General features: G+C 33.0%; 1 protein-coding gene across 1 annotated transcript; it reads right to left on the minus strand.

Annotated features, from left to right (window-relative positions):
- Positions 1-12,092: 12,092 nt before the first annotated feature.
- Positions 12,093-12,620, minus strand: LOC131039983 (serine/threonine-protein kinase OXI1-like). The gene has a single exon (XM_059211880.1). The coding sequence runs from the start codon at positions 12,618-12,620 to the stop codon at positions 12,093-12,095; it is 528 nt and encodes a 175-aa protein (XP_059067863.1).
- Positions 12,621-12,755: the final 135 nt, after the last annotated feature.

The raw sequence follows: 12,755 nt of genomic DNA on the forward strand, positions 1-12,755 counted from the left end.
TTTTTGCACTATTTGTATAGGCATGTAATTTTGATTTTTTGAAATTAGAAACATTATATTTTTGTATTTAAGATTTTAAAATATAAAAATGATTTCTGATTTTTCTAAATCTTTGGTATTTGGACGTAGTAATGAGGAGTACCACATAAATGAAACATTAAAAAATATTTCAATGAATGATATACATAAAAGATCTAATTTTTTTATAGATTCACTTAAAATTTTATAGAAAACTATTATAATGGAACTAATTTTTCAAATTTTCATAAAAAGAATTAAACATATACATTATAAATTAGAAACTATTTTTTTTATATATTAAAACATTTATTATTTTTTAAATTTTTGTGTATATATGCAACTTTGAGTTTTTGAATTTAGAAATATTATATTTATACAATTGGAATTATTAACATAAATACTATTTTTCATGTTTCTAAATTAAAAATTATATGTTATTTTTGAAGTTTTTGTGTAACTAACAATAAATAAAAAAATAAGATAGTTTAGAAACATAAAAAATCTTTTTCATTTTTTGAATATAGAAATGTTAAGATTTAGAAACATGAAATCTTTTATTGATCTTTCTAAATTGAAAATTAAGATTCTTTCCTTTTTTTTTTTCAAAATATTGCTTATATAGAAAATAGAAATCGGTGGTCTGCGTTTTTCGGTGACTCCACGTTTGGTTGAGATCTGGCATCCGACGTGGCGACCCTCGCTCGACAGTCACTCCTCCCAATGTTCCAGGTGTGTGCGTTCCTTACTACATTTATAGTTAACTCATAATGTCCGCTCCGCCATTATTACCTCCGGCAGAAGCCATGCCGCTCGCAGTGAAACCCATTAATGCATCTAACACTACCTCTACGTTTAAACCTAACACTACCGAAACCGAAAAAAACAATGCTCAGTCAGTCACGAAAACCTTCTCCGAGGCGGTGGCGAATTCCTCTGTCGCTGCTGCCGCTAGGTTTAGTGCTTCTCCTCAACATGAAGAGACCGAACCAGGTAAGAGATCTATGGGTGGTTTGAGGCCTTTTTCCATCTCCCCTAACCCTGAAATGTTAGATGAAATAGAGAAAGAAAAGGGTAGGTTAAAGAACTTTGCAATTTTTTTCGCTGCTGTTGATGTTGAACGAAGCCTTGCAAGAAAATTTTTGGATGATTGGTTTTATAACTATTGGAATTTGAAATTAGGGTATAGCATCTCTTTCTGTCGTCAATTGCAGAAGGGTCTATTTGTCATCTTTTTTAAATCTGCAGAAGCCTAGGAGGCTGTCCTCAAAAGGCAGTATTGGAATGTAGGTAATACATCCTTTCGAGCCTTAGCTTGGTCTCCAGAGGCTATACATGAAGAGGTGTTGGCCTTGTCTGCACCAAGGTGGATCATTGTTAAAAATCTACCCCCATATCTTTGGCGATTCATTATACAGTTGTTGGAGCCACTCGGCAAGGTCATTAGGTTTGATGATTCCTCTCGATTGGTTCCACACATGGACGCTAGAGTGCTAGTGTCGATTAAGCCGGGCATTGAAATCCCTCCAGCTCTTGAAATAAACATTTCAGGGGATGTAATCTCTTGTCCTCTAGAGATTTTAGGGGGACTAAATGCTTGTTTTCTTTGTAAGAAGGAGGGACACCTTCGTCGCGACTGCCCCATCATCAAAAGGAAAAATGAGACTAACTTAAACCCTAAATCTGTTGATACTGGTAAATTGAACAACTCTGTTCCTACTAATAAAAACAATGAAATCTCTACAGTGTTGTCTGCCCAACCTGCAACTAACAATAAAAATCACGACAATACCATTGCGACCGAACCCCAACTAGATGTTAACATGAAAGATGGTTTTCAAGTTGTTAAAAGGAAATTGGATAAAAAAAGAAGAAGGAAAACTGACATCTCTGATGCCCTTAGTGATAAAATTAATAAATCCAATACTCCACCGGTGACCTCTACACCTACTGCTCCTCTTACCTCAATAGATACCTCCCCCATTGCGGCCAAAATTAAGACTTTCAAAGAAATTGAGGAAGGGTACTATTTGGAAATTGTACCAGCAAATAATGGTAACTTGATATCTATCTCTCCCAAGCACATAGATGATCAATTTTACTCTACTCCTACGGTTGGACCTGGCAGAGGAAATGACCAATCTAAAATTCCTGATGCGGAAGCTGAAGATTTAGATTGGCAAAAAGATTTCCCCAAGTCTAAGCGTCGGGGTAGACCTCCTGGGTCCAAAAACAAAAGCCCTGTTGGGCCCATGAGTGAAGAAGGATCTGCACAATACAATACCACCAATACAGGTGGATCTATGGACCTTACTTGCATCCCTACTGACAATAGATTAGAATGAATTTTATCTCATGGAATGTAAGGGGCCTTGAGTCCCCAGACAGGAAATACATTGCTAAGCGTTTTCTGGACACTATTAGCAACAAAGACTTTATTATGTTGCAAGAAATTAAAGCTGTTGATTTTATTTTAGATCTTAATCTTGAATTCATCTGGAAAGATTCAATTAAATTATGTTCTACACACTCCAAAGGAAAGGGAGGCACTGCGCTACTTATTAATCCTAAATGGTCCAAACACATTGTTGATAAAGGTAGATCCCCATGCAATAGTGCTGTATGGGCATCTATCTATATCAATAATGTTACATTTGGAGTTTGCTCCATTTATGCTCCCAATGAACCTCAGGAGAGAGCTGAACTTTGGTTATGGATATCATCCCTTCCAGACATCCCATGGATATTGAGAGGAGACTTTAACATGGTTGAGTCTCAAAAAGACAAATCTGGAGGCAGACCATTTAACTGGAAACCTGCTGAAGTTATGCCTTGGAATAATATGATCCAAGGAAAAAAACTATTTGACCCTCTGAAAAACATTGACAATACCAATACTAATCTGAAGTATACCTGGTGTAACTTTCAACAGGCCTCCTCCCGTATCTATGCCAGACTTGACAGATTCTATGCTCACTCGAACAGTTTCTCCTTCATACCTGACAAAAATGGCAATGTTGTATCTGTTCACCCTACGGCCCTATCAGACCACCATCCTATTTCTGCTTGTATCAAACTATCTTGTGTTCCACAAGCACCTCTGGTTGGCAAATCTAGATATATTCTTAATACCTCTTTGCTAAAAGATGAAGACATATTGATAGCCATTCAACTTATAAGCTCCTTTAATAAGAATAGTTATCCTTCCCTTTCCTACTGTGATAGATGGCAAAAGAATCTTCTTGCTTGGAAAGCCTTACTTCAAACGATTGGCCAAAAGAAGGCCAAGGATTATAGATATATTGAGAAATCCCTCTCGGATAAGCTTTGCTCTGCTGAAGCTAGTGTGCAGAGCAACCCGACTAATCAAAATCTATTACCTATGGTATCTAGAGCTAGGGACAACCTTAGATTACATCAGCAAAAACTTGTTAATGGTGTCAAGATCAGATGCAGGGCTCACTGGCTTCAATTCGGTGATAAAGGTACAAAATTCTTTTTTAACTATCTTAAGCAAAAACATACGAACGAAACTATCTCAAGCATCTCTGTGGAGAATATTGAGCTAGTGGACCCTGAGGAGATAAAGGCTGCCTTCTCCAAATACTACTGTAATCTGTTTACTTCTAAGGACACTATGGAATCCGCTGAGCTCAGAAAACAAATTAGAACCATTCTACCTAATAAGATAACCCAGTCCGATTCCGATTCTTTGGGACAAAGCATAACTAAACAAGAGATTGTTAATGCTATCAATACTCTTAAAAAGGAAAAATCTCCTGGGCTTGATGGTATCCCAGCTGAGTTTTATCAAGCTAACATTGATTGGATAAGCTCCGATCTCCTTGACCTGTATAATGAAGCTTTTAATAAAGGCTCTCTCGGCAACATGATAAATAGGGGTATTATCAAATTAATCCCTAAAGAGGGAGACAAAACTAATATCAAAAACTGGAGACCAATTACGCTTCTAAATGTATCATATAAAATTTTGGCCAAAATTCTTGCTCGTAGATTAGAAGGTATCCTGCCTAAGTTTGTGAGCTCTACCCAGACTGGTTTTATTAAAGGTAGATACATACTGGAAAATCTTATAACCAGTTGGGAAGCGATGAACTGGGCTAAGACCTCCAACCAAAATGCTGCTATCCTTCTCTTGGATTTTGAGAAAGCCTATGATAGAATAGAATGGAGCTTTATTGATACTATGCTCAAGGCCTTTGGTTTCCCTAACCTATACTGTAAGTATATCAAAATTTTGCTTAAAGATGCTATGGCCCAAGTTGATATTAATGGATCTCTTTCGGAGCCCTTTCCTCTAACTCGATCTATTAGACAGGGATGTCCACTTGCCCCTGCTCTATTTGTAATTGCTTCTGAAGCTCTTACCTACATCCTTACTGACGACACTTTATCCCCGGCTGTCAAAGGTATCACTCTTCCCAACAATGAGGATCTGTCTATCTACCAATTCGCTGATGATACTAGCTTATTCATTAAGATGGAAGATGATAACTTTAATTGTCTTACTAAGAAACTTGATCTCTTCTACTCGATCTCGGGTGCTAAACTATCTCAGGCCAAATGTATTTGTCTTGGCTGGGATGAACATCCTCCGGGGTGGTTGTTGAAATTTGGCTTCCAGTGGGGTGGCCCAACCACCATAACCAAATACCTGGGCATCCCTTTTGCTGTTGATCCCTCTATTAAGGATATGTGGTTATGGGTTAAGACCAAAATCACAAAAAAGCTTAATAGCTGGTTCAACCGATTCCTGTCACTTGCTGGTAGACTTCATGTCTGTCAAAAGATTTTATCTTCATACAACATATACTACGCTTCTGCTTGGATGTTCAACAACTATCAAATTTCAGAAATCCAGAAGGCTATAAGGAACTTCCTTTGGTCGGACGGTAAAGGAAATAAAAAGTGCCACATGGTTAAATGGGACTGGTGCTGCACTGATAAAAAATATGGAGGGCTTGGGCTAAAAGACCTTAGACTCCAAGGTATTGCACTTGCCACCAAGTGGATCTCTCACTGTGTAGATGGAGAAGAACCATGGAAAGTACTTGTTAGGAACAATATCTTGAGAGGTTACCCAAAAAAAGCTAAAACTTGGAAAAATCTCCCATTTGCTGATATCATCTTTGGTAAATTTCCTACTGCTGTGCATGGCTCTGCAGTATTCAAAACATTATGGAGAGCTTGGGAGTTGTCTAGACACTGCATTTCTGATAATGCATTCCATTCGGATGACTCTCTACATGGTGAGAGGTCTATTTGGTGGAATCTGTATCTCCAAGGGAAGCCGCTTGCCTTGACTCAAGGCTGTTCGGCCAAAGTATGGAATAACTTGGGAATCTCCACATTCATGGACCTTTTTGAAAATGATTGCTTGATTAATTGGAATGAGTTAAGATATAAATATAATCTTCCTGCCACTCATAAAAAAACATACTCCATGCTTACTAGAGCCTGCTCGAATATCCCTTCAAACTGCCTCGTTGACTCTCATAGATTCACTAACAACAAATGGACTGATGGTTCTCTTCTGACTAAACTTAAAGCCAAAAATGTTTACAACTCCCTGAATAATAATCTTAGTATTAATAAGCATGTTAATAATGTGTGGTATACTAACCTGGAGATGAAGGATTGGAATAAAATTTTTAAAAGAATCTGGAAATCCTCCATTGACCCCAAGATCAGATGTTTTAGATGGTTATTGTTAATTAATAGAATACCTATTAACAATTACCAGATGAATTATGATAGTTGTACCTTCTGCAATAAACCTAAAACTTGTAGACATATATTCTTTGAATGTAATTTTGCAAAGAAAGTATGGGAATTATGTGGAATTACGTACCCCAAGTACATTGATATCTTTGAAATTATTACAGGTTACATTCATGGACTTAAAAATGATTCTAATATTCTATGGTTCATTATTTCAGCTAACATTTTATGGCAGCTATGGAAATGCAGAAATGAGGAAAGGTTTCAAGGTGCACATAGATCTCTTACTGAGTTATACCTTAAACTCACCCTTATTAAAATCTCTTCGCAGGTTTGTATTACGATGATGATCGAGAGGGAGAAACTGATCAGATTCCTCAAGATGGGGCACTCTACTATGTTCGTGTTTGAAATGAAAGATGGTTACAACTATCGTAACCACATGAACAATATGGTTTTTTTCAATAAAATGGTGAAAAAGCTGCACAAGGAAATTACCAAAAACAAGAATGCGACTAATGATCAGATAAAAATGATTGCTCAAATCCAAGCTAATAAAAGCATCGCTTGGATGGAAGGACCTCTCGGATGGACAGCTTGGGTTGATCAATTTGAAGACCTGCTGTATTAATACCTTTTATGCTATTGTATAGCTGCTTCACTATGTAATTTACATTTTTGGCTGCTCTTGTGACTTACTCTCCGTGTGAGGCATGCCTCCGGAGCTGACTTAATTTTGGAACCTCCTCGTGCTGTAATTCTGTTGATAACACTATATTTAATATAAAAAATATTGCTTATATTTTCATTATTCCTATTCTTAAAATTTCTAAAGAAAAAATAATTAACAATAATATCCTATGCAAGCAACATTATCTTAATAAAAACCAAAAGTTATGAATATAAATTCAAAATATAGTAGACATTTTAAAACCGTTCAAACAAAACAATAGCGTAAAAGATTTCATGTGGCAGACATGCACGCCTAATGGGGAAGCATACATCCAGACATATGTTCATGCAAAGCTAATTATAAGACTAGCTTACATATATTTGATTTTAATCAAATATATATATAATACACCTCTAATAAGCGCCTCGATAAGGATATCTCTAGTGTATTATATATATATTTGATTAAAATCAAATATATGTAAGCTAGTAGCAGCCGCGGCTCAACATGGGAAACAATAAAAAAAAATCAAAATAAAACTATATAATATTATATTAATAACATTTGTTGCAATAATATGTAATATTATTATTGCAATTATTATTATTTTTTATTTGTTTGTACTGAAATAAATTATATTATAATATTATTATACTATTAATATATGAAATTTCAAATATCTATTTAGACTATTTTATATTATATTTATGTGTTGCAAGATCAAAGCAAATTCTAAAATCTAAGATATATTAAACTTTATTTAATGATAATATAAAAATTTATTTAATCGCGAGCATTATGGTTATGGTTAGCATTAGGGTTAATATTTACATCATGGTTCAGGTTAGATTTATGATTAGGGTTAGAGTTAGCATCAAGGTTAGGGTTTGGTTTTGGTTTAGGATTATGGTTAGGGTCAAGGTTCAGTGTTAAGGTTAACTTTATTGTTAGGGATACAATTACCTTTAGGGTTAAGATCAAAGTTAGAGCTAGAAATAGGGTTATGGTTCAATTAAATTAGAATTAGGGTTAAATTAGTATTAAAGTTCAATAAGGATTAGGGTTTGGGCTTGACTAAAGTTTGGAATAGATTAGGATTAAAGTACAATTTGGGTTAGGGTTAAGTTTAGGGTAGGATTATTGTTATGCTTAAGGTCTAGGATGATGGTTAGATTAGCGTTATCATTAGAATTGGGATAGTTATTATGATTAGGGTTATGGTTTGGGGTTATGGTTAGGTTTGTTATTTACATCATGGCTGGCGTTAAGGTTAGGTTTAGGATTATGGTTAGGGTCATAGTTAGGATTATGGATAGGGATAGGGTTTACATCATAGCTAGAGCTAGGATTAGGGTTAGGTTTGTGAGTAACATCATGGTTAGGGTTAGGTTTAGGCTTAGTGTAGGATTACCATTAAGATTACCATTAAGATTACTATTGTAGGATAGATCTTGGGGTTATTGTTAGGGTTGAAATATGGTTTTACTTATAGTTTAGTTTGTATTATTGTTCAATAATAGTTATGGTTAGGATTAACATTAAGTTAGGACCGACTTTTAATTAGAGAGAAATATTTGAGTTAGGGTTAAGTTATAGTTATTTTCATTTAGGGTTCAATTATGGTTAGGGTTTGGTTATGGTAAGGGCTTAATTATAGTTAGGATTTAATTATAGTATGGATTATAGTTTAATTAGGGTTAGAAATAGGGACATGATTCAATTTCATTATGGTAATGGTTAAATGAGGATTAGGTATTGGGCTAAAATTTAATTAGGATTAGGTTTCAATTAGGGTTTAATTCCAAGGTTAGAGTGAAGCTTAGTTGTTAGGTTATGGTTAGGTCTCAATTATGGTAGGATTAGGTTTAGGGTTAAGGTTTTTATTGTAGGAAAATGGTTGGGTTTATTTATATTTAGATTAGAGTTAGGGTTAAGGTTAATGTTAGGTTGTGATTAATGTTACTATTGTAGAATAAATCTTGTGGTTATGGTTAGGGTTAAAATATGGGTCGACTTATAGTTTAATTAGCATTACAGTTCAAGCATAATTATTGTTAGGGTTAACATTAGGCTAGGTTTAAATGAGGGTTATGCTACAATTAGGGTTAAACTATTGTATGATAATGCTTGGGTTCAATTATATTTAGACGAGAGTTAGGGTTAAGGTTAGCTTAAATTAAGGGAAGGGTTAATGTTATGTTATGATTAAGATTACTATTGTAGGATAAATCTTGGGGTTATGGTTAGGGTTGAAATATGGTCCTAGTTATAGTTTTATTAGCATTTTGGTGTAAGCACAATTAGGATTAGGATTAAAATTAGGTTAGTATTAGGGCTTAATTAGTGAGAAATATTTTCCAAGTAAGGTTTAAGTTATAGTTAGTTACAGTTTAAGTTATAGTTAGTTACAGTAAGGGGTTCACTTACTGTTAGAATATGATTATGGTAAGGTTTTAATTGTATTTAGTGTTTGATTATGGTTAGTGTTTAATTATAGTATGAATTGTCATTCAATTAGGGTTAGAAATAACATCACGATTCAATTCTATTAGGGTTAGTGTTAAATAAGGATTAGGGTTTGGGCTAAAATTCTATTAGAGTTATAGTTAAGTGTAGGGCTAGGGTTTAACTATTCTTAGAGGGTTCAAGTTGTAGTCAAGGTTTGATTGTAGGGTTCTCTTTTAGTTTAGGGTTAGGTTTTAATGATTAGGTTTCAATTATTATAAGATTAAGCTATAATGATGGTTACTATTCTAAGATAATGTTTGGGGTAAGGGTTGGGGTCAAATTATGTTTAGGGTAAATATTATGTTATGATTAAGGTTAGTATTGTAGCATAAATTTTGGGGTTATAATTAGGGTTAAAATATGGTTCAAGTTATAGGTTAATTAGAATTATGGTTCAAGCACAATTAGGGTTAGGGTTATAATTATATAAATACTATTTTTAATTGGGTCAATATTTTGAAGATATATTAGGATTTTCTTAAATTAATATTATGCTTAGGGTTGAATTAGGGTTAGATTAAGGTTCATGTTGTACGTAGGGTTTCCTTCTATGGTTATCTAGTTAAGTTTTTGGTGAGGTTAGGGTTTCCATTCAGTTAGATGAATTAGTGTTAAGGGTTAAGATTATATTTAATTATATTTAGGGTTCAATTATGATTATAGTATGACTATGGTAAGGTTCGATTATAGTTAGGGTTAGGATTAGAGTTGAAATAGGGTTAGGGTTTGATTATGATAAGGGTTTAATTATAGCTATGGTTAGTATTACATTTAAATTAGGTTTAAATTAAGGTTATGATTTAGTTACATTAGGGTTAGGATTAAATTAGGAATAAAGTTCCATTAGGGTTAGGGGTTGGCCTAAAATTCAATTTGGATTAGGGTTTGATTATGTTTAGATGAGGGTTCAAGTTGTAGTTAGGGCTTAATTGATGGGTTATAGTTATGTTTAGGGTTAGGTTAAAGTTAGATTTCAATTATGGTAAGATTAGGTTATGGTTATGGTTAGGGTTTAGTTCTGGGTCTACATTTAGGATAAGGTTTGAGCTTAAGACTAGGGTTCAATTAGCAATATGGCTAGGTTTAAGGTTGGGTTAGGGTTAATGTAAGGTTATAATTAGGGTTACCATTGTAAAAAATTTATTGGGGTTAGGATTATGGATCAATTAGAGTTACTGTTAGGATTATGGTTAATGTTGACTAAGTATTTGATTTAGTAGTAAAATTCAATTAGATTTCAATTATTAAGGGTTAGGGTTAGTGTTGTGATTCAATCATAACCCTAGTAACTATTATATCAATTCAACATACAAAAAAATGATTGTTTTAGAAAAAATACATTAAATGTGTTTTGTTTAATAATAAATATGTTAAGGTAAGAGAATTTAGAATAAAAGCATACCTTCCATGTAGGAGTCAAACATAAATCAATACAAAATAATGTATTTCTTAATTTACCATAAGACCCAAAATATTGACATCTTATTCATTTCTTTTAAATAAATACATTATAATAGAAATTTAAATGCATGATCAATGTGCATCCAAAACTATCATATAGGATTAGGGTTACAATTTGTGGTAATGTTTATTAAGAGTTAAAATTAGACTTCAATAGGGTTACAATTTTAATTAGGATAAGGGTTAGCATTCAATTTAAATCAAGATTATGATTACAATTCAATTTTTTGAAGGGATAAGGTTTAATTTGGTTTAGTGTTAGAGTTAGGGTTAGGGTTCAAGCTTAGGGTTCAATTCATTATAGTATTAAGGTTTAATAATATTTAAGGTTATGGTTTATTTTGGTTTAGCATTAGGATTAAAGTTCAATTTTGTTTATTGTTTAATTAAAGGTTTAGAGTTAGGGTTCAATTATGTTTATTGATATGTTTAGGGTTCAATTTTTATTTAAGGTTTTCTTTGAGTGTGGTGTAGGGTTAGGGTTCAATTAGGTTTATTGGTATGTTTAGGGTTTAATTTTATTTAAGGTTTTGTTTGAATGTGGAGTAGAGTTAGGGTTAAATTAGGTTTATAGTTAGCATTCAATTTAGTTTAGGGTTAGGTTATGCTTAGATTTCAATTAGGTAGGATTAGAGGTTTAAAATTTCTTCTAATTAAAATTATCTTACTCATCACCTTGAATCTAACGCTAAACTTAATAAAATTTAAACTCTAACTATAAAGCAAAAGATAATTAAGTTCTTATCAAACTCCAAGCCTAACCATAACCATAATTAAAATATAATCTTAATTTGAGAGTTTAACCTTTATGAAACAATTTAAGTGTATAATTTTTTTAAGAATATTTACTTATATACATAGTTTTGATTTTTTTTTTAATTTAGAAATATTATATTTTTATGATTAAAATTTAGAGACATAAAAAGTTCTTTTAATATTTCTGTATGTAATTTCAATCTTTCCAATTTAGAAATTAAAATGTGGAAACATAAGAATTCTTTTTGATGTTTCTAAATTGAAAATTAAAGATTGTATATTATTTTTTAAATATTTGTGTATTAGATGTAAATTTGAAACATAATATTTTTTATGTTTAAGATTTAGAAACATATAAATTCCTTTTTGATCTTTCTAAATTAAAAATTAGGATTCTTTTCTTCCTTTCTCTTTCTAAATTGATACTACTATAATAAATTAATTTTTACAATATTTTTTTTGAAATCATATACATATTATTTGCATTCATAACATTTATTATCATTTTCTTAATATATTGATAAGAGGACAAAAAGTTATAGATGTTGGTTTTGCTACAATTGTTTGGTAATCTACACATTTTAACAAAATAAAGTGAAATTATTATCAAAATAGAAATTAAAGAAAATAAAATATAAATATATTTTAAAAATAACAAACACATCTATAATAATGAATAATTGATTGTGATTTTTTTAATCGAATTTTATAAGATTGAAAACATGTAAACTTTGATAATGTAATTTTGCTTTCACCTTAATTTTATATAGATAAATAGTTTTTGAGGCCAAATCAATCATTGACTTGATTCCACAGAGCCGCAGCTTATGTCTTCTGTTTCTTCTTCTTCATTTTCTTTGTGAAAAGTGAGAAGAGGTTCAGGAGAGAGCGGCGGCACAAAAGGAGGCCTAGAAACAAAGTGCAGTTGATCCCATCACATGCCCCAAAAGAATTGGTGGCTTTTTATTTGCTTTCTGTTTAACCTCTCTGTCGGCTCTTTCGCAAGGAGCTTCTGAATAAGATCATCCAGAGAAGATGAGGATGAGAAAAAGGGGTCCTTGCTCATAATATTCACAAAGGTGTCCTTTCGACTAAACCCCCTAAAAGGTGTCTGACCGTGACTCATTTCGTATAGAAAGACGCCGAAAGACCACCAGTCGACTGGGTATGAATGGAATTTGCCCCACAGGACCTCTGGTGCGATGTACTCCTCCGTACCCACAAACGAACGAGATTTCCATTCATTATATTCGCCATGATCAGATATGAGACGCAGGGACAGATCGAAATCAGTGAGCATTATGTGCCCACTATCTTGCACCAATATGTTCTCTGGCTTCATATCTCGATATACGATTTCTTTCTCGTGCAAATACTCCAACGCTACAATCACCTCTGCCGCGTAAAACCTGCACATGGATGAAGACAGGTGATCATCTAAAAAAATGACTTCAATTACCATTATTTCACCTGTTCACCTTGAGGAATCTCTCTCTTATATATACAGACAAAAAATATCTGCACAATTATATAGTAACAAAGATAATCCTACAAAGTGTTTAATTAGCTTATTCTCTCAAAAAGTCTCCAATTATAG

This window comes from Cryptomeria japonica, chromosome 9 (assembly GCF_030272615.1).
Source record: "Cryptomeria japonica chromosome 9, Sugi_1.0, whole genome shotgun sequence".
Taxonomy (NCBI): Eukaryota; Viridiplantae; Streptophyta; class Pinopsida; order Cupressales; family Cupressaceae; genus Cryptomeria; species Cryptomeria japonica.

Excerpts from the sequence above, each read along its gene's own strand:
- LOC131039983 (XM_059211880.1), bottom strand. The coding sequence starts at position 12,620 with ATGGTAATTGAAGTCATTTTTTTAGATGATCACCTGTCTTCATCCATG.